Genomic DNA, 22,858 nt, shown 5'->3' with positions numbered 1-22,858 from the left:
TGAAAATGCAAAACAATATGTACCGTAGAATTCATGAGATTGATGAATGAGAGTACTGTGTCTAGCTACGTATGAAATTTAACACTCCATATAGATTGAGTTACCATAAATTATGATCGCCCAAGATTCGAAGTTTACATTATTTTTACCCAACACTAAAGAATCAAAGTTTGATAGTATAATAACACTATTTTCTTCCACAAAAAAATACGGTAATATCGAATAAGAGCCTCTATTAAAAATTCGTTTTTAACGAACAAGTACTAACTCAATGCAAATAGTTTTTCCCTCTAAACCGCAGTTCATGTAGACGAGAAGTAACATTCAAGAATGCTTCTTCACTGCATGGGATTGTCAGACCTCCCATGGGATGCTCAAATCCATATTCTTCCTCTGAAAACCTCAACAAATCTTGAAATAATTGAGTCTTTAAATACGAAATCGGAACTATAAATCGACTCTTATCCTTACTCTCCCCTACATAAACCACCAAGAAACCCCTCGGTGCAGATGATCTCGATGAGTAACTATGATCAACGTGACGACTCCTAGTCAAGAAACACCTTCCCATTTCACAATTTTACCTAATGCGTGTGCTTATTTGTTTGGGTTGTGAAAATTTGAGAAAGATATGATGCATTGGGAGTTTCTGTCTAATTGAAGGCTTATTTATACAAGTAATGTTTATGTAAGTGATTATCACTATCCCCATTTTTTAGGATTGCCTATGCGCCCATGGTTTTGTTGGGGAGATTTTTATAATTTTATTGCTTTAAATTAACAACAGACAGTATTTCAGCCTAAATCTTCTATTTTTATTTTCCTTGTTTCAACCTTTTTTCTTAATTATTGTACAAAATCTTGTTTGTAGGGATGTAGTACGCTATCAATGTATGGGCACTGAAATATTTTGAAAGGGGAGTTATTGATACTTTTCCTAGATAAATGGTTAGTTAAGTTGCATGATTATGAGATGTTCATAAGCAATTAGACACTTAATTATCAATAATTTATATAGATGCCTGAGTCATTATTCAACTTTATACTACAAAATTAAGGGATTTTTTAATATGTTTAATTTTGTTGGGTCGAGAAGAATATTTAGTGTGACCTACCCACCTCATAATGGAAGGACAATTATGCATACGGGGCTCTATATTTAAAGTTTGTTAACTTTTTTATATGTTTTGGTTTAAAATTGTCTAATCGTCGACAGATGGATTATTTAGGATCGCTTTGATTAGGACAGGATATTTCGTTACGTACGTAACATCTCTAACTATTTATTCTCTTATCTTTATTTCACAATTATCAAAATATTTTACTTATTTATTATAATTATTATTGATATTCTTTTTATTAATTAATATTTTATACTATCATGTTGTACTACATGTGACATGCCGAGTTAAGATAATTAAGCTCACTACAACAAACAGCCAAATTAGAGCAGATATTTTAATTTATTGTTATATGGACAATAATCTTTGATCAACCAAATCAAACTTGAAAATTAAATAATAGGAGTATATTACATTGATTTGATTTTCTTGATCAATTTAAGTGTGCAGGCAGAGATTAGGAGATATTTTGGCATTTTGAGTTGGATACTAATTAAGGAATGTAAGTCCTTAAACTAGCTAGTTGATCTCAGTCTTTAAATATTTAAACAAATATTTTTCTGCTTAAATTCAGCAGCTTAGTCATTGTCTTTATTCTTTATATATACAGACCCTTTTAATATTAATTGACCTTGTTAAGATAATATTATACCAATAAGGACATGTTAATTGCATCAAAAACGATATGCAACTGCGATATATAATATAATTAATGTTATAAATTATAAATTTATGTTAGTTATGAAACTAATAGAACCTAATTAACTATTCTAAATTCATTTTAAAAGAGACTTGTGTAAATGCAAGAGATTACGTTACGGTTAATTGACATTTAAAAAGAATTCAAATTACAATATCCTAGCTTGAATTTTTTGTAATCAAATCACGAGTTTAGTTCTTATTGTTCTTAGTTTGTGAAAAATGAAATTTTGCGATTGCTGAAAACTTAAAATTAAAATAACATATATTAAATAATTAGTACATCATTTTAACACAAATGTGATATAGCTTATAATAATGCTCCAGCCTCCAGGGATATAAATAATACTAACACCATTTGCTGGACCCAAAGGATGAATTCAACAATAATTAGCGAGTAATTCTAAATTTCTAGGGAGATGTCTAATTAAATAGTACGCCACTTAATAAATATTAGGCAGTATCTTATTCCTTTTAACAATTTAACATTTTAAAATCTTGAATTAAAATTGGACAGAATTTGTTCACTTTAAATATGAAGTTAATCAACCCATCTAAGAATATTTTAGAAAGCTTAGTTAATTAAACGAAAAATAAAATTAATATTACCTTCCAACACTGATTTCCGACATTCATACATATTTTATTGATTCAATAAAATTTAGAAAATCATGGGACTCTTGGAAAATTCATTTACTTTTATAAGTTTCTTTAAATGTTGAGATTATGGATTCATACATATTTATATTTTTTAAGTAGCAAATCATAGACTTAACTTTTAACATTGTCGTATTGTTTAATTTAGATTATCTCAAAGCTTAGAGTAGGTAATCGCGATATGGTAGTATATACTTTAGCTCACCCAATCGCCCACTGTTTTCTCCAATATTGGTTTAGTTTTTTAAAATTTGTATCAATTATTATATACAGATATTCTCTATATAGTGAGGCAAAATACTAAAATATGTACAATACTTCTTTGTTTTAAATAATATCCCAAAACCCATCGTATCCAATCCACATCACATATATAATTACATGTCATTGAACAAATACTATTTGGCTGCAAATTGTTTCTCGGAAGATTTGGAGGTGAATTAGTTTAATATTCTTGTTACGACTTTGAATTAGTTTAATAGTTTATTGTCCATTTTGAATTTAACATACTGGACCAATTTTAATACCATTAACAGAAAAGTCACTGATAATAATAAGAGCAAAATCATACTAAGTACACACTTGCAAATGTACGTACGTCCACAAATCACCTTTCATTATAGTTAGATAATTAATAATCATATCTTAATTATTACTCCCTCCGTCCCCTATTAGGAGTCACTCTTTGACCGGGCACGGGTTTTTAGAAATGTAAAAAAAAGTTGGTTGAAAAAGTTAGTGGAATGTGGGACCCATTTTTTATATTGGTTTTATAATAAAATGTGAGTGAATTGAGTTAGTGGAATGTGAGACCTACTTACTATTTATGGTAAAAATGAAGTGTGACTCTTAATTGGGGACGGACCGAAATGGAAAAGTGTGACTTTTAACGGGGGACGAAGGGAGTAGTTTTCTTAATTGAGGTTTTGACATCTTAAGTAAGAATTTGGTAATGGGTATTTGTTCTTGAATTGTAACATATTCTTCAAATTCTAGTTTTGCATATAAAGCATAAAATTTGCAAATACATTATTTAATTATATATATAATCCGACTTCGCAATCAATCAAGATTCCGGTGCTAACATCATTGATTCAGTAAATAACACGGGCATGTGTATAGTTGCTTGAAAATTCCTAAACTTTTGCAATCAATCGATATTATGGCATTAACAAGCTTGTTGACTAAACTACGGGGAACAATCCCGCTCCTAATGCTATTTATGGTGATCACTCTCTCATATTTCATTTTCGTAAAGCAAAACTTTATAGTTCGTTGAATGCTTCAAATCTATCCATTACCGCAGTCCTCAATCATCTCCTTGAATTTGAAGTTTAACTAAATCATTTAATTACTACTCCCTCCGTCCTCGATTAACGGGCAAATAAAAACCTTAACGGGGACGGAGGGGGATTGTTTGAAAAAAGGGAATGGGTAAAAATAAATGTATTTCTCTACATTTACATTGGTAGAATCACCTTTTTTGGGTTTGGGTGTCCCCGCGGATAATTCGGCCGGTTTTTGGACGTCCCCATAATTTGTCTCACTTCACTTTTACCATTTTTGGTAGGGGCCCCTATTCCCCTAATATTCCTTCTCCCTTTTATTATAAAACTAATCTTTTTAAAATAGGAAAACCCCCCCTTTTTCAACCCCCTTTAAATTGATTTTTAAAATCGTGGGGTAGTGTCCCAAATATCGGGGCCCAGGAAAACTCAAAAATGGAGGGTTTGGTTTAGGATTAAACTTACAACCAACCCGATGGCATGAGATAATTAGTCATAGCTAATCCCCTATGACTAAAATAATCTCACAACTCAATCTAAAATTATATTTTGATGTTATTTTATTTAGGAAACCGAACGCCACCACTTATATAGGTATTTTGCTAATGTCCTTCATGCAACAGGACTTGAGGGAAACAAAATATAGGAGAATCGGTTATATTTGATGAATTGTACGATAAAGATGTAGCAATCAAATAACCATAATCGGCTCACTTTCTCCTAGTCTGGGACGGTTGAATCGAACTCAAATCGCTTCTTGCTTACTCTTGTCATTATTGATCCAAATCTACAATCATCTAGTTTCCTCTAAGAGCATCTCGTTAACGCTGACTCGATTTACTTCGCTCTGCCTCGACTCGACGAGACGAGCCAGCATCGAGTCAGCCGCCGCGAGGCTCGTCCCGTGCTCGACGGAAACGAGACATCTGGCCGCTACGACGCGACACGGCGAGGCCGGCCTCGAGCTGGCAAGGACGACGCGCTGCGCCCACGTGGCGCGCGCTGGAGCGTTGCGTGACGCCCACTCGCCCGGCCCGCGAGTGGACGTCGGAATTATGACGTAATAATTTTTTTTTTTTTTTTTTAATTCGAAAAAATCGAATTTAATATAAAAATAAAAAATCAAAACGGTCAAATGACCGTTGGGGACCAAACTGGTCGAATTTTCAAATTTTTTTTTTTTTTTATTCTTCTATAGATATACTCTATACTCCATTCACCATTTTACACACAAACACAACTTTTATTCCTCATTCCTCTTCCATTTTACACACAAAACTTACTACTCTCCAAATTGTTGAAAAATGTCCATGGCGATGGAAACTCCAGCGGCGGCGGCGGCAGCTGGCAGGTGGCGCTCCGTCAGGTTCGACTTGAACTCGTTCGTCGACTGGGCGAGCATGTACAAATGTTTGGGTACTTCCGGTTCGGCCGCCGGGCACCTGAGGCCTCGACCACTCCCGCTCGGCGTACCAAACACCACATTTTGACGTTGATGCATACTATCGTCCCTCCCCCGAGGTACGGGCAACGCCGGGATTATCCCAAAACGGAGAATTTTTGGGGCGATCGCGGTTGCCCGGCCAATCGGTGGAGGCTCCGGCTCCGGGTCTATTTTTTAGGCTTTTAAGTTGTAATATTTATTTTATTTTAATGAAGTGTGTTTTTATTAATTGAATTTGTTGGAATTAAAAATAAAAAATGAAATTGAATGAATAGTTAAGAGATGGTTAAGAGATGGTTAAGAGATGGAGGGTTGCAGGTGCTGTCTCTTAGTTAAGAGATGAGCTGAAAAGTACAGTGGGGCCCATGAATAGTTAAGAGATGAGACGGTTAAGAGACGGATAAGAGATAGCGTTGCGGATGGCCTAAACCATCTCTCTCTAGTCTGCTCTCTTTTTATCGGTATAAATCGTAAATTCAACAAATGAGAGTGTTTAATGTGGTAGTATATTACAATGTCGTTTGATTGCCTTGAATGTAATGTCTTTTTATTGTTGTCTGACTTTAGTTACTATTGTCTGATTATGTCATGTAATTTAATCAACCAGTAATGTGAGTAGGGATGTCAATCTAGCCCGAAACCCGCGGATCGATCTAAATAGCCCGATAAAATTATAGGGTTAGGTCCGGAAAATTGTAACCCAAATACATAACCGGGCTATACGGGCTGACCCGTTTGGGTTGGCGGGTTATGCGGACTGGCCCGGGTGGGTTTGCGGGTTAGCCCATGGGTTGAGCATTTTTAAAAAATATGAAATTTTGGGTTTATATACTTATATATATCAAATATATATGGCATATGAACTATATAAGGTAATAATGTCTTCTTTCTCAAATCAAAAGTTAGGGTTAATGAAATATAGAGTATATTAATATCATAATATGTACTCATATAATCACATTAAACTCCATAGAATTTATTTTTTGATATACTATTATCTATACTATCTTTTTTAACTTCTTAGAATTTATTTTTTCGTTATACAATTAAGAATATTATTTAACTCCTTTTGTAATGCATGATTTCTATTTAATTGTCATTTAATTGTATTCAGATTCACACGTGCTACTAATTGAGCGATATGTTTATGTATTTTGTTTCAATTTTCAATAGCTATTATTTTCCTTCTCTTGATCACTTTGATAATACCTCACTTTACGACAATCAGTTTTTTTTTTATAAGTTAGAATACCGAATTGGATAGAAAGAAACAAATAAGATCACTCCTGGCCCGAATAGCCCGTGGGTTAGCTCGAAACCCGAAGATTTAGGGTTAGGGCCAAAAATATATAACCCGAAAAATTTACAGCCCGAATAACCCACACCTAAATAGTCCGACAAACCGAGTGGGTTGGCCCAAACCCGAGCGGGTTAGCCCAATTGACATCCCTAATTCGAAATCTTAACACATGAAATATAACTATTCAATGTAATACTCATGCTAGTTAAATAATTTTAGAATTATTTGAAATATTATATTATTATTTATTAATAAATTTGCTTTGTCATATTTATCTAATTGCAATTATTTTTAAGAAAAATCAATTGTAAAAAGGAATTTAAAAAATATAAATAACTAAGATAAATATTTCTAATAGTATTAAAATTTGGTCAATACTAAAGCAGAAATAATTGAAATATACATGCAGATCTAGTTGAGGAATTTATATAGGTGAGTCCTGGGATGGGCTAGGCAAGACTTGGGCTTAGGTTTTGATTGGGCTTCTAATGAGCCTATATATAATTCATTACTAAAGTTTACAATAAAATGTAGGGAACTCAAGAATATAACGATGCATATTTCCTAATTTTTTTCAGGTTTCATGTACTCCATATGCATGTTATTCCAAGATTGAGAGTTTGTAAAAGAAATGTACGTGCACGCACCCACATGATTAGGAGAATATACATATATTTATGATTTACCATTTCAATAAATCGGATGTGGTGATATCCATATATGTGATTAATGAACAAGCAATCCATGTAACACGAACCACAAGAAATGCCTCTTATCTTTCCACAAATTCAGACGTGACAAAGACATGATGGAGAACGAATACAAAACAATTTTTATGTACCCATTTTAGCGATGTATAGTGTGTCTTCTTTTTAGTCCGTCCCACAAGAGCATGTATTTTCTAATTTTTGAAATTCTTTTCTCACTAATGAGGTGAGACACATTTTTTACTAACAAAACTTTAAATAATTTTTTTCTATTTCTCTCTTATTTTACCAATTGTACATTAAAACACGTGTTCAATCAAGAGTGCATATCTAACTCTTTACTAACTCTTTTTGGAACAATTATTTCTTGAAAACATTTCTTTGCCAAGGTTTTAACATTACCATCTAAAATGCTAGTATTTGATTTTGTATGGGTGTTGTTGCAAATTGTAACAAAATGCTAGTTTTGTATATCTACATATAAAATTGGATTAATTTAATTTAAGAATATCAGTGTAAAACGATTATCTATTTATTCAGTACACATAATTTTGTAAATGTAATGCATATACATATATTTTATATTTTTATCTAATATTCTTGAATTGGAATCATTTTCATAAATCTTTTATTATTTAAATCAAATACATGTAATTTCTAGAATAGTATTCCTTCCGTCCGTCAATTAAAAACACACTTTGATTCGACATGAGTTTTAGAAAATGTATGAATTATAAAGAAAAACAGTAAAAATGTTAGTGGAATATGAATCTCATTTTTATATTATTAATTTTATATTGACATGTGAGTATAATGAATTAGTGGAGTATATTGCCTACTTACTAAAAGTAGGAAAAGATAAATATGTCTTTAAATGACAGACACTCCAAAATGGTGTGTCTAGTTTTGACAGAAGGAGAGAGTAGTAAAAAACAACGAGCGACAGTATTTGGATTTTGTGAATACTAGTCTAAAAAAATTGTCACAATTAAGAATGTTTACATTTTTTAATTGTAGCAAAAAATCTTGAATTCACAATATATCCATGGCATTTAAGTTATGAATTATAGCAACAAATCATTAATTCAGGATAGAGAACATTAACTGAGTGTGAAATACGGATAAAATAATAAATGTGAATATTATTTATACTAATAAATGGATTTTTACTTTACAATAATGACATTTTTATTTTCTCTCCTTGGAAAAAAGACCGTTAGATTATTATTTAACTGGCCATTATTTTATCCGCATTTCACACTCAGATTATGTTCTCTATCCTGAATTAATGATTTGTTGCTAACTTAAATACCATGGATTGTGAATTCAAGATTTTTTGCTACAATTCAAAAACGTAAAGCATTCAAAAATCTATATACCGTGTTTTTACTTGTTTACTACGGAGTATGTTAACAACTAATATTAACATTTGCATTGTGAATGATTTTTCCTATAATTCACAATCAACTCAGCATGTTCTTAATTGTGAATTAGTATATGATCGATACTATAATTCATAACTTCGTTGTAAATCACGCTTATTTTTTCCACAATAAGTAGTACTACTAATACAATACATTCAACAAATATCGAAATATGTATAATCAAAGCATTCTTGAAGCCTGAAAGGAAACCATGAAAGCACTAATTCAAACAAATCTAAGCCTAAGGTAGATTTTGATTATAAGAACAAACCAAATAGCGCGGCAAAACACTAACCATCTAATCCATTACAACAAACCTCCATCTAATCCCATAAAAAAAACAAATAAAAATCCTTAAACCTAAGCTAAATTATGCTAATTAGCTCAAATCCAAACAAAAACAAGAACTCCTCTCCCTCTTAATTCTAAACCCTCACACTGCGGTTGCAAACTGCGTCTTCCGTCTCATCTCAACAACCCTTCGATGAGAATTCGAGTGCAGTTTGCTCGAGAAAGTCGGGCTGTTCGCCGGCCGGTACTCCGGCAGCAGCCGCCCCGACTTGTACCGCACTCCGCAAGCGTTGCACAGCGTCTTCGGCCCCATCGGTCCGGCCCGCCACTGCGGCGTCTTGTCCGACTGGCAATGCAAGCACCTCCGCCCCAACCGAGCGCCGCCGGACGACGACGACGTCCGCGGCAACAACCAAGTGACTTGACCCAGCCACATTGCCTGATCGGGTAACTCGCCGTAACTCGGCCTTGGTCTCCGCCTCCGGCCATTGGTCCGGGGTCGGACGGGGACTTTGAGACTGCCGCAGCAGCTCGCGGAGGCGCTGCCGTTTCCGTCGCTGCTGCTGCTGCTGTTCTCGAGGACGGAGCTCGGGCTGTGGTGGTTCACCAGCAGTTCCGGGTTGTCGGACAATATGCCGAAGCACGTCTCCACCGCCGGAAACTCGTCCTTGTTCGACAACCATTCCAATTCCTCCTCTGCAAACTCCTAAAACATGAATGTATATGTATAAGATTTAAGTATTCTAAGAATTACATGATCATATAAGCTAAATTGTTTAATTTAGACCCATTATAATCATAAATGGATAATCATACAACAATGAGTCATAGTCGGTTGTCACCCCCTCCAACCATAATATTCGCACAACTTAATCCAAAAAATGGATAATCATAGCAACGAAAAGAACCATATTAATTAAAATAAACTAATGAAGTAACTAATGTTAATAAAAACCGGCCGGTCTGTTGAGTTAACTCACTGAGTTGACTTGAATGAGAAAATGGCCGACTATAATAATAATAATAATAATAATAATAATAATAATAATAATGTAGTAGTACTATGTGTATGTTTTGTAGTACAAATGCACAATAAAGTCAAAATATTCCAAGTGGAGAAACGCATAGAATAATTCACGACGACAAATTCGACTCCTCAATTATACAGAAAAATAGTATACCTCCATAATTTAAATTTGATTTTATTGTGCACGAAATCGGAAAAAGACACGAGCATCGGTTTTACAGCTCAATCACGATAATCCAATCACCAAAAAGAGGCAAAACGACTTTCACTAATCATTCAATTTAATTTCGATTAATCACATAAATTTTGAGTTTATCAAAAATATAATTTCTCAAAAGCACTTCTTCCGCTTTTCCCCTTCACATAAATTAAAATAAAGTTGAACGAGACAACTCGGCCGAGTCAACTCATAAAAAATAGAAGTGAATGAAACTTACGGGAAATGAACCACTCAACAGCGAGTCATCACCAAACGCCGTCGTTAGGGAAGACGAAGAAGAGCGAGAAGTTTTGAGGTCGTAGACTTGTTCTTCCGTTTCAGCGCCGAGAGTGAAGTCGAGAAGGTCGTCGGAGACCACAAAACACGGCTCCGCTCCGTCCAAAATCTCCATAATTAACGGCGTTTGCGAAGAGAGAAGGAAATTTGGGGTTTCAGGAGAGAGAGAGAGGAAACGCCTCTACTTTTTCTTCTTCTCTTGTTGTGAGGGATAAGAATAGAGGTTATTATCGAGGAGAATTAATTGAATTAAACGAGGCGCAGATTTTTCTTTTTTCTTTACTTTATTCGAATGGATGTGAATTTTTTGACTCTTTTCGATTGTTTATATAAAAAAGATTGATGTAATTATGTTATAGTATTAATTAAAGAGAAAAGGGAATAGTATATAATTAGGTAATATTTAGAAATGAATCAATTAAGATTTTGTGGACATATAGAATATTTTAATTTCTTTGCACAAACCTTGAGGAATTATTCCATGTTATTTTAGTACTTGCGACGAGGGCGTTCGGTTTGCAAGACTGTATCTGAGATCAAATTGGTAGTCTGTTTGGTTCATGAGATTCAACCCGATAAATTAATCTTAGATAGATAATCATGTGATAACTAGTCATAGTTAATCTTCTATGACTAAAATAATCTCACGACTCAATTTAGATTATATCTTGATAGTCTTATTTTATCTTGGAAACCGAATACCAACTACATATAAAATTATGCGTGCCCTGTTATGGTAATCAAATGATTTAGGTATTGTCTTTCTTCTATTTTTTGTTGTATTCAGTTTTAAAAATAGGGAAGTGAAAGAAAATGATACTCCCTTTGTTTTTTAAAAATAGCAACTCTTTTCTTTTTAGTACGTTCTTTAAAAATAATAATTTTCAAACTTTCTATTTTAGGAAATCTTTATACCTCTATACATCAATGTATTTACTCCTACTTATACCACTACAATTAACAACTTAAAGTGGACCTCATAATCCACTAATATTAATTTCATTACTTTTTTTTCTCTCTCACCTATTTTATCAATTTTTTTCTCTCTCTCTTACTTTAACAATTTTTCTTTCTCTCCCTCTTACTTTATCAAATTGTGATTAAAATCAGTGCCGTTTCAAATGTCCCTATTTTTGAAAAATAAGGGAGTAATTACTATTGGATGTATATTTTGGAGAATGGCAAACTAAGCAATAAAAGTATTTTAGGAATGTCAAATATATAATTACATCATCATGAACCATAATGTTTAATAGTGCATTGGTATATGAATATCGAATGTATAAATTTACTAATAATTTTTTTCGAACTTATATTAGGAATATGAAACAGAGTAAATGTCGCATCTAACATAATCTTTTCACAATGTTCACAACCTTTAAAATATTTGCATTCATAAGTCATAACAGTAGTTTCATTTTGAATTCGAAAATCAATTAAAATTTAAAATGTTATGGTCACCTTGACTCGTGAGGCGAAATTAGGGGTGCATACTCATCGGGTCAACCCGGCACATGATTCGGGTTCGGTCATTTTATAACAATTCCAGATTGTGATGTTTGAATTTTGATGGTTGGATATAATTTATTGGCATATAATTTGAATTTCAGTCACGATAAGAGTTGAAATGCAAGATATGGAATAGTTAAAATACATTATAAAAATTGACTTTATTCAAATTTCAAATAAGTTGAGCAGATTCTCTCCCACTGCCACTATTTTAGAATTTGCCACAAAAAATAATAGTGGAATTGCAAACTATATTTATGGTGTGGGGTGACAACATAATCTTTGACGACCCCAAAAATTGTAGCACAGCTATTACATTTGGTGTCTTTTAAAAATATAGCACATTCAAATATCATTTTCTATTCTATGTTTCAGGCTTCTATATACTTTTTATTACATAAAAAATCACACTTTTTCTATATAGTAAAATTCTTATTAATAGGAGTATATTTTATCCATTCATTACATTTACTAATTGTTTCATTAAAATATGTTCATCCAAATTTATTGTTCACCGGAAGATTAAGAGTTGATTCCTTCTAATCTCAATTTGTAGATTCTTTCTGATCCGTGTTTCTTTTTATCTCAATATCTATAATTAATGCATTGGTCGAATAATTTATATGAACAAATGAAAAAAAAAATTATACTCCATAAGATATAAACAATATTATGTAAACTATATATAATTATAATCATGTATTATATTCACATCAAAGAATTTGTCGTAACACGAATTGTTAATTTAACTGAGTTACAAAACTATTTTGTATTTTGAAATATGTCTTTTAAACTCATGAACAGTGTTACTATAAGATATTGAATTTAGTATTACTATTTTAATGTGTTATAGTATACTAGTAATGATTTTGTCATATACTCCTATTTCGCACACCCAGCCAAAGCAAATAGTATCCTGAACAAATTTTTAGTTAGTAATGATAGTGTATAGTCCATAGGATATAGTGAGTTAAGGTAGTGGCTTTTCATTTGACAAAAAATATTTAGGTTAATGTGGAGATGATAAAATAAAAGAAGGATTAAGTAGAAGAGAAAAATAAATAAATAAAATACAAAAGATCAAACAATTGACAACAAGGATGATTATTATAATGGTGGCCATTGTTCTATGTCAAGAGATGCAACCAAACAAGCTTCTTCCAAATGGAGTACAATCACGAAATCAGAAGTCTGAATAAACATTACAAAATGTATTAGTTAAATAAAAGAAAATGAGAAGTTGACAAAGTTTTATAACTTAGATAATGTCGAGTGACTGGGCCGCTGTAGGATTTGGGTGGTAGTTTACCAAACATTATGTGAATATGACTTGTATTTAACTAATGTAATTTTTTATTAGTAGTGGGTGTTATTCCAAAACATGTAATATATATTTTGTCATATTTTGTCTTTCTTCCACTTGGATTGAGAGAAGTCATGAGATCTAGATTCTAGACTTGATTCTCTATCACGGGATAATCGCACTCTTTGGCATTTGTCCACACAAGTAAGAAATAATATAAGTAAGATTAGTGTAGTGATAAAATATATTGTATAAATTCTAAATTATAATTTGAATTGTTAAAAAGTATCAACAGATGACAAAATAGTAGTAACAGAAAATGTCAACACAGTTTCAACACCGGATCAATCGTTGATATTGTGTTGACATTTTTTGTTGTTATTATTTTATCATCTATTGATATTATGATTATAGTTTGAAGCTTATACAATATATAGAGTTTGCATTTGATCATATCCCAATAAGAGTAACTATTATTGTTGAGATAAAAAGCAGGCATCATGCTAATTTAAGTGTGCTCCAAATGACAATTTAGACCAAATAAATAGATCTTAAGCTCGTATATCCTACCAAGTGGAGCCTAGAGCTGAAGTAGAAAAGATACATGGAGCATATTACTCATCAATAAAACGGCTGAAATGTTATAAGAACAATTTTATTGTGAAAATATATAAACTAATTGTTAGGGTTTGGCGGCACACACTCGAACTCCAACTATGATTGGATGAACACATCACGTGGCAATATGTCCAGGGGCGGATCTACTAGGAGGGGATAAGGGGCATTTGCCCCTCCTCAATATATTTGATGTAGTACTATTTCATGGAGTAAATTTTTAAAAAAAATTGATTTCCTTTACAAATGCCCCACCTCAAACCATTAAAATTTCTTCTTAGACATATTTTTGACCCTGTCGAATCGAGATCCTGGCTCCGCCCCTTAATATGTCCAAACTACTAAATTTTACTCATACCATTAACATTTTCCATCTAAACTTTTACATCTATATTTTTCAATTTCTTAAAACGCATGTCGATTCCAAATAGGATAATTAATAGCGAACAAAGTGATTAAGTGAGTATCTATCTCTTCTACGTTCTACGCGCTATGAATATTTTCATCCGAAGTTCTAAACTTTTGACCTTTTTTCTTTCTAATTGTAGAAAATTTTATATACTAATAACGGCATCATTAGCTTTTGGTCGATCGACTTATAAAATTTATTAGCATTAATTAATTAAAATCCAAGTAATTAAAGTTTATTATCCTAATCTACATTTAATATATTCTTCCACCACTTTGGACGATTTTTATAAGTATAAGTACTTTGTTTATAACGTAGTGAGTTAAGCATATATAGATACGATTAATTAGGAGATTTTTTCTCTTTTTTATTACAGATAATATATAAGGAGAATTTCAAATAAAAATTCGTTTGAACCTTCTCATAGTAGGACTGTAGGAGTATATATAACAATGAGCTCCATAAATTCGATCGGTATTTATTTAACTTTTGAAAATCATGTGCTCTCACGTCCAACTGAATTAGTGAAGGGAAAAGTACTCAATCTTTTTTTATATATCGAGCCTTCTAACAAAAACTTTTTAACCTTTTTTCAGTGCGTATACACATTAATAATTACTACTAATTCAGTATTATCTTCCCTAATGAGCATTGTCTCCTTTCTCTATATCAATTGAGTACAACAAAACAAAACAAACTTTTTAAGGCTTATTCAACGAAAATAAAAATTCAGAAAATTCATCAACTAAAGCTTCAATGACCTTAAGCATATAAACTACGTATACACCAATGACCTTAAGCATTAAATAAAATCTATAAACTACGGAGTAATTATTAAGAATAAATGCATTAGCCCAAAATAAAAGCAAATAGTAGATTTTTCCTAAAAAAGCAAAGTGGTTGTTTAGCACACTAATTCTTGTGATATTGTGCAAGAGTCATGTGAGACACGTAGGCCAGCCTTAGTAGTGAGTAGGTTACAACGGGCTTCTTGCTAATAATTTCAACTACTACTATTTTTATTTTTCAATTTTTTAAAATTTCATTTCATGGACCCTAAAATTTTATTTGAATATTCCAAAGAGAGATTCGGAATTTGTCCAATCCCATATGTAGGAGCAGGAGTATGTGCCAATTAATCTCACTGTCACACACCCAAATGTGGGAGTAACTATTTTGGGAGAACGCTATCAGACGAGAATTATGAAATAGTAACAACTTACAATTAAACCCACGAACACGAATTTTCTTTAGAAAATAAAGGCCATTGTGAAACTACTGTGAAATTAGTTATTAGTAGTATCACCATACGTTGACCAACTTAACTGACGCTTGAAATAGAAAGCTATTGCGAAATTAGGAAAAATAATCCACTGATTGGAAGCGACAAAATAAATTATTAGGATTATAAGCATTGATTTCGGGATGAGACACGCTCGGGATCCGGATTTCTTGCTGACACTTGTCTTTTTTAAATACACAAAATGCTTGCTTTAGAAATTAATCATTCTATCACTATGTATAATTATTTAGAGCACTCCCAATTGTCTCCCTTATTTCTCCCTTATTTCTCCCTAACTCCTGCCACATCAGCACCACATCAGCACCAAAATTTATCCCCAGTTTTTAGCCAACTTTTAGCCAACCTCTGCAATGGTTTCTCCCTTATTTCTCCCTTATTTCTCCCTAGCTCAACATTTCATTTTTACATCATCACTAATTTAATTATTTTATTTTAATATATAATAAAGCTAGCTTATTTAATTTATAAGATAAAACAAATAATAGTAATAAAGTTCGTTGTATTAAACACGGGTACACATTACAACGAAGAAAATTAAAAAAAAAAAAAGTACACGAATGGAAAAAAAAAATCAAAAAAAAAATTCAAAGAAAAAAAAATCAAGGGCGGTGGGCGCGGTTTCTATTTGCCCACAATTCTTCGATGATATCGTGTTGTAGTGCTTGATGGCCTCCTTCTGGTGTATGTCCATGAACGCCTGGAACCGTTCATGTTCGTTGTGCGGTACACCCTGGCGGGCGGACTCGGTTGAGACACCGTGACTCGATGATGCAACACTTGGGTCGTTGGTGACGTCGAGGACGCCTTCGTGTTCATCTTCGATGATCATGTTATGCATGATGATGCACGCATACATGATATCGGCAATCTCCCCCTGGTAGAAAAAGCGCGTCGGGCCCTTTACCAAGGCAAATCGCGATTGGAGCACCCCAAATGCCCTCTCCACATCCTTGCGCGCAGACTCTTGCGCTCGGGCAAAATACCTTCTTCTATCTCCGAGTGGGCATCTGATCGTCTTCAGAAACACGGGCCATTGCGGATAGATGCCGTCAGCCAGGTAGTACCCCATGTTATGCACATTGCCATTGGCCGTGAATTCGATGGAGGGGCCTAACCCGTTGATCCGCTCGTTGAAAAGGGGCGAGGAATTGAGAACATTTAGGTCGTTGTTCGACCCGGCTATACCAAAATAAGCATGCCAAATCAAAGCCGTTGGTCGGCAACGACTTCAAGAATGATGGTGGGATGCGTACCTTTGTAGCCGGTACTTCGACGCCCGACGAAAATTTTTCGGGACTTGCCGGCGTTCCCCGCCGAGCAGTGCATCTCATCGAACATGTCGGCGGGCCCTCCATGCCAACGGGGGATGGCAATGCGCATTGAGGGCGAAATGGGCTTCCCCCCTTTGCCCGGAGCCGAACTCGGGTAACGGCGCGACAACGATAACAATGCCAGGGAAAAGGAGCGGCGATTCAACCCGAAAATACATCTCCGGGTAAGGGTTCCTCCCAAAAAATTTGCGACAACGATTGGCGCATTGTGTGGTCGCTGAGGGTGTATCGCGCCGGGCGATTGGCCGTTGGGGTGGTCACCCATTCGAGCGATCTCGCTTTGTATGCGGCGGAGATATAGTTGTTGATTGGTTTTGGCGAAACCCCCTCATCCCATCCTGGGAGCTGGAGGTACCTCCTTTTTTTCTGAAGAATGTGATATTTCCTCGTGATGAAGACGAGACGATGAATCGAACTCATTTAATAAAGATGGAGAGAAAAAAGATTGAAAATTTGTGTGAATGAAGTTTGTGGGTGATGAATGGAGAAGAGGATGAAATATTTATAGGGGTGGAATTTGAATATGACCGTTGAAGGAAAATTTTGATATCGCCGGATTATCGCCAACGTTTAGGCCGGGATATCCGCGATTTTGCGTTAAACGCCACTTCGAAAATTTGGAGAAATTCGAAAAACGCGACCTTCCTCCCCCCGGCCGGCGATAATAGATATCCGCAAAATCGCCGGATTATGCCACGCCATTGGAGTGCTCTTAGTATACCTCAAATTTTCTCTATTCAAAAACTAAAATATCAGAAATTGCAATAATAATATTCTAGAAAAACACAGTACTAATTACTAGGTAAGTATATTCTCTCCAAACCACATGAATGGTCCACTTTACTATTTTCTCCGTCACCATTAATGATTAACTTTTAATTTTTACCATAAATGATAAATAGATCATATATATTATATTACTCCTTCCTCCCATTAAGTTTTACTTACTTTCCTTTTTATTTGTCCCAATTAGTTTTAATTTCTTAAAATAAACCCATTTATCTCTAATTTATTCCAATTCCTTACTTTACTCTCTCCACTTAACACACAAAATAAAGTTGCATAATATCCCGGGCCGGCCCAAGAAAGGGGTCATCTTCCTTGGGACGAGGGAGTAATCATTTCACTAAATTTTATTATAGAAACATCTTTTTGCTCAAAACTTTATCAAAGTATCATTTTAGTCCATGAACTTTGAAAATATCATTTTGGGTCCATCACTATGAGTTAATATCATTTAAGTATTTTTTTCTATTTCCAAGTTTTTCCGATTTAAAATATCCTCAATACCAAGGTATTTTAATAAACTTATCGGATACTCATATTTTTTATAAATATCTTTACTACTATATTTTTGAAATTTTATAAATATGATTTAACCTTCAATATTATCACTTTGACATGCAAGAAAAGTTCCTTCTTCGACGAATTAAAGAATTTTAAAATATTTTTAAGATGTGGATACTGAAAAAATTTAATTTACATAATAAACGATATTGAATATTGATATATTGATATTATTTTTAAATAATATATCAACATTCAAGTATCGTCTATTGACCGTGACCTTTTATATTTTACATGTATCCATACCTCAAAATATTTTTAAAATTCTTTAATTATAAAATGTTGAAGAAACTTTTCTTGCATGTCACAAAATTAAGTGTATATTGAGGCTAAATTATATTTAGAAAATTTGTTGAAAAAATATGAGTATATGATAAGTTAATTAAAAATAAGTATCTCCGTCTCAAGATATTAGAGCTCTTTCTTTTGAGGCACGGAATTTATGAGATGTTGTTTAGTGGTTAAGTTGAGTTGGAAGTAAAGTAAATTTTTACCATAAATAGAAATGATTCAAATATGTTAGGACACTCCAAAAGGAATAAGGTCTAATATCTTGGGACGGAGGGAGCCTTCCAAGGTATTGAGATATTTTGTCATAAACTCTTGGAAATAGTAAAAAAGTATTCGAATGATATTAACTTATAGTTGACGGATCTCAAATGATATTATCAAGTTTCAATGACCTAAAATGATACTTTGGCAAAAGTTATGACAAAAAAGATGTTCCCTCTTTATTATAAAACTAATGTATAAAACTAATGTATAAAAATAATAAGACTTATATTATACTAACTTTTTCAATTCACTTTCTATTACATTTCTTAAAACTCATACGGAATCAAATTCAAATTGAACAATTATTAAGGGACTAATTAACTCATACCGTTTATGCTATGCATTGATAAATCTTGTTGTATTATTTTTATAACTCGGTTGTTGATTAAAAGTAAGAAAATTAAGTTGAGATTTAAGAACTTTTTTTTTTAAACCTACTGTATATTTTTAGCATATAAGGTGATAGAAAGCTTATTTTTCATACATTAATAAAAAGCTTATAAGTCCTATTTGTAAGTTGTTTGAAAGACTAATAGCCTCATATATGTTCAACAAAAAAAATAAGTGCATTTAATTATTAAAATCAGAACATGTTAAAAGAAGACTTTGAATCCAAATAATTGGTAGTACTTTCAAGATTCATAAATTTAAGCTTGTGGTACACTAATTCCACTAAGTACAGTGTATCACTTTTCTCATAAGATGGAGATACACTACTTTTTATTATTTAATGTATTAAATTAATTTAATTATCATCAAGGCAGATTTGGGTGGTCCTTTCCTTTTTCAATAAATTAAGATAGTTGTTTATTATAGAGCGAGCATTTCCTCTACAATGCGGGCCTCTTTTATGGTCAAGTCTTGGCCCATTATCAGAACTGTAGTTGCTGTCGACGGCCCGGCTCGTTTCAGTATATGGTTTTGTATTTAAAATTAACATTGAATATTTTTAAACTTAAATATAGCAAAAGATAACAACGAAATATAAAAATAGTAGTACTAACTTGTTCTATTTAAGATTATTAACAGTGCAATTTTGATGAGTGATGAATTTTGTAGCTTAAAAAAAACTAAAATAGGTCAAAAATGAAAATGAAAGCAATCGATAATCGTACACAATTTAAGCGGTACTCGATCGAGTCAGTTAGTCGAGTCTTCTATATGCCGAGTGGCTACCAAGTGATAATAAGTCTACAATTCACATGGTTGAGCCAGGCCAAATCGTGAGTAGAATGACCACTTGACCGAGTCAATTATTAAACACTATTTGAGCAAAGTGATATCATAAAGTCAAAAATCGTGAATAAATTTCTCCGATCACACAGTTCTTTGTAAATTGTACTTTTTGTAGTGAAATATCACTAGCTTATTCTATCTTTTCTAGTTGTTCTAGCTAATTGCCGCGAAGGTTTGGCGTGTCACTGTTTTAGTGTTTAATTTGATAAGAATTTAACATCAAACTTGAGGGATCATCATATATGTCTCATACACGCTTTAACAATATACTTCCACCGGTCATCATTTTAGAAGTATCATTATTTACTGAGGAAGGTTTTAAAAAATTGTTTTTAACTTTTTATAAATGGAAGTGGTAGAAAAAATGAATAGAATATGTAGCTCCGCTCGTCCGCTATTTATGATTAGTTACTTTATATGCTGTCATTTATAAAAATGACGATAAATAATACAATGGAGAAATGGTAAAATAAGAGAGACTAATGTTGTTAAGCACTCTTCCAACATTATTCTCTTTCTTACGGATAATTCTCCACTATTTATGTCATTTTTCAAATGATTCCATAAAAATGCGAACTCGAAATGAGCAGTACTATTTCCCCTTCCATAAATTTGATTAACTACCTCTTTTTGTTGTATAAAAATCGAAACTTTACCTTAACCATAACAAGTCAGGGAAAACTGCACACGACTTCTTACGGCGGCGCATCGCCATGGCCGACGAAACACTCAATCAAGCCGAAACCGCCGCCAACGACAAAAAGTCCGAATCTTGGGCCCAGCTAGCGTGGACCCACTTGGAATGTGTACGGAATTCGTCTTCACCGCCGCTAATTCAGTGCATCACAAACCTCGTCTCCATGGATTTGGTCGCTAACGTCCTGCTCTCCGCCGGCGCTTCTCCGGCTATGATACACTCCGTCGAAGAGATCCCAGACTTCACGCCCAAGGTCCACGCTCTCTACATCAACGTCGGAACCCTCACGCCGGCCTGGCTACCGGCGATGAAGATGGCCGCGGCCTTCGCCAATGAGTCCAAAAGGCCGTGGGTGCTCGACCCCGTCGCCGCCGGAGCTTCCGCTTTCCGGCTGAAGGCGTGCTTGGAGCTGCTTACTTTGGGTCCCACTGTTGTTAGGGGCAATGGGTCTGAGATTTTGGTGCTTTTTAATGGCTCTGCTAATGCCAATTTTAAGGTAAAACACAAAGCTTTATTTCCTAATTTTAATTGTAGATAATGTCTGTTGCATCTCATTGCAATATTGAGTTGGAGCTGTTTTTGAAGAACTAAGTATGATTGATACTCCTATTTGGTATGTTATGCAAAACAGATTTTGTTTGATTTTTAAGTAGTTCTTGAAATTCCACAGGAAATTGTGATTGTGTTGAATAATCAAAGTTTTGCTTCTCCAATGGCAGTTTGGAGAGTTTATCAACCACTGTTTGATGTTATATGGTGTGCTTCAGCCTATATTTTTTTCTTTGTAAAAAGAGGATTAATAGTAGTTACACAATTACCTGTTGAAAGAAAAGTGACTTACCAACTATGCTTCAATGATTCTCTATCAGCACCAAATCATCTATTACAGCATGGATATTGTGGAATCCAAATAACCAGATTTGAAGCCATTTGTATCCAAATCATCATCTCTTAAGTAGCTTCTGCTGCTGCATTAGCAAAGGGAAACAGAGCGAATAACGCCTCTTTTAGAACAGCCGCCTGCATTTCATGTACTTCGTTTCATGCTCTCCTGATTCTTTGCTTGAATACAAAAGCCCAACACTAGTTATTTTCTGAGATGTTAAATTGCTTTAATCAATCCGAAAATGTCTGGTGCAGAAAACTTGATGAACAGATTGTGGATATCATCACAAAGCCTTAAGGATCAGCTCGCTATAGTAGTTTTATATGTGCGTAGAATTCCATCTAACCAAGAGATGACTACTAGTTCCTTTTTTCACAACTACAATTCATAAAACTTTTGAATTCTTTTTACCATTTATGCTTATCTACAGGGCGCGGACGCATGCATGAATCAACGGATGCCATTGAGGCAGAAACCCCTGGCCCAACCTATGGGTGCATAGTTGCAGTGTCTGGGCCGTGGACATAGTCACGGATGGGGGAGCGCAGTTTTCCAAAACGGGGGTTTCCCATTCTGCAGAAGATTAAGAAAAAGGGGTGGCGGGGACAGCCCTTTCCTTTTTTTGGGGAGTGACTCCATCACAGCCGTTTAAGCCCTGCTGCTGCACTTGTGTTTGGGTTGTGGGACAGGTGTGCTCTGCTGGGGGTCCAGGCTCGCTCGGATGCATTTGATTGATGCGCTTCAAGCCTTGACAACTGTGTTCTTCAAAAAAAATGCCAACGTTCGTGATATGTATCATAGGAAGGAAAACTGAAAGATGAACAATGTATATTTTGTTATGAAACTTATGTTAAATAATCTATGGTTATGTTTTCGTTTTCATTGATTTGATTTGTTGTTTTTTTAACATATCGATCAGACAGCAGATAGTGTAGTTCTAATAACATTGATTTTTCAACAATTCTTAATTTTGCAGTTGATTTGAGGCTGAAAGATTAAATTTTAGTAAAATTCTATCCCCCATCGAATATGACAATATTTTTGTGATGCTTTATGAAAATCAGCATGTGATTGTTGTCCCCCCGGGGACATCCGTAAAATTAACGATACGGAAAATTAGTGGCCCCGAAAGGGTGGCCTAAATTGAGAAATGGTTTTTTTTTTCCTTTTTTTCTTTTTTTTTTTTTTAAACAATTCTTTTTTCTTTTTTCCTTT

General features: G+C 33.9%; 4 protein-coding genes and 1 pseudogene across 4 annotated transcripts; 2 read left to right on the top strand and 3 right to left on the bottom strand.

Moving 5' to 3' along the window:
- Positions 1-268: 268 nt before the first annotated feature.
- On the bottom strand, positions 269-8,961 carry LOC125194554 (auxin-responsive protein SAUR21-like). Its single transcript, XM_048092811.1, has 3 exons — positions 8,956-8,961; positions 8,594-8,664; positions 269-527 (listed from the first exon to the last, which is right to left on the bottom strand). The coding sequence occupies exons 1-3, from the start codon at positions 8,959-8,961 to the stop codon at positions 269-271; spliced, it is 336 nt and encodes a 111-aa protein (XP_047948768.1).
- Positions 8,863-10,663, bottom strand: LOC125197422 (GATA transcription factor 1). Its single transcript, XM_048096159.1, has 2 exons — positions 10,394-10,663; positions 8,863-9,635 (listed from the first exon to the last, which is right to left on the bottom strand). The coding sequence occupies exons 1-2, from the start codon at positions 10,565-10,567 to the stop codon at positions 9,072-9,074; spliced, it is 738 nt and encodes a 245-aa protein (XP_047952116.1). The 5' UTR covers positions 10,568-10,663; the 3' UTR covers positions 8,863-9,071.
- Positions 10,664-14,989: 4,326 nt separating this feature from the next.
- Positions 14,990-16,660, bottom strand: LOC125194553. The gene is made up of 2 exons (XM_048092810.1): positions 16,225-16,660; positions 14,990-15,063 (listed from the first exon to the last, which is right to left on the bottom strand). Exons 1-2 carry the CDS (start codon positions 16,658-16,660, stop codon positions 14,990-14,992), a joined length of 510 nt encoding a protein of 169 aa, XP_047948767.1.
- A 4,056-nt stretch (positions 16,661-20,716) lies between these two features.
- On the top strand, positions 20,717-21,832 carry LOC125197233 (hydroxyethylthiazole kinase-like). Its single transcript, XM_048095951.1, has 2 exons — positions 20,717-21,253; positions 21,477-21,832. Exons 1-2 carry the CDS (start codon positions 20,774-20,776, stop codon positions 21,543-21,545), a joined length of 549 nt encoding a protein of 182 aa, XP_047951908.1. The 5' UTR covers positions 20,717-20,773; the 3' UTR covers positions 21,546-21,832.
- A 52-nt stretch (positions 21,833-21,884) lies between these two features.
- The window catches only part of LOC125194552, a 2,996-nt pseudogene continuing 2,022 nt past the window's right edge, over positions 21,885-22,858 (top strand).

Source organism: Salvia hispanica, chromosome 6 (genome assembly GCF_023119035.1).
Source record: "Salvia hispanica cultivar TCC Black 2014 chromosome 6, UniMelb_Shisp_WGS_1.0, whole genome shotgun sequence".
NCBI classification, from domain to species: Eukaryota; Viridiplantae; Streptophyta; class Magnoliopsida; order Lamiales; family Lamiaceae; genus Salvia; species Salvia hispanica.
This window is presented reverse-complemented; position numbering and strand designations above follow the sequence as displayed.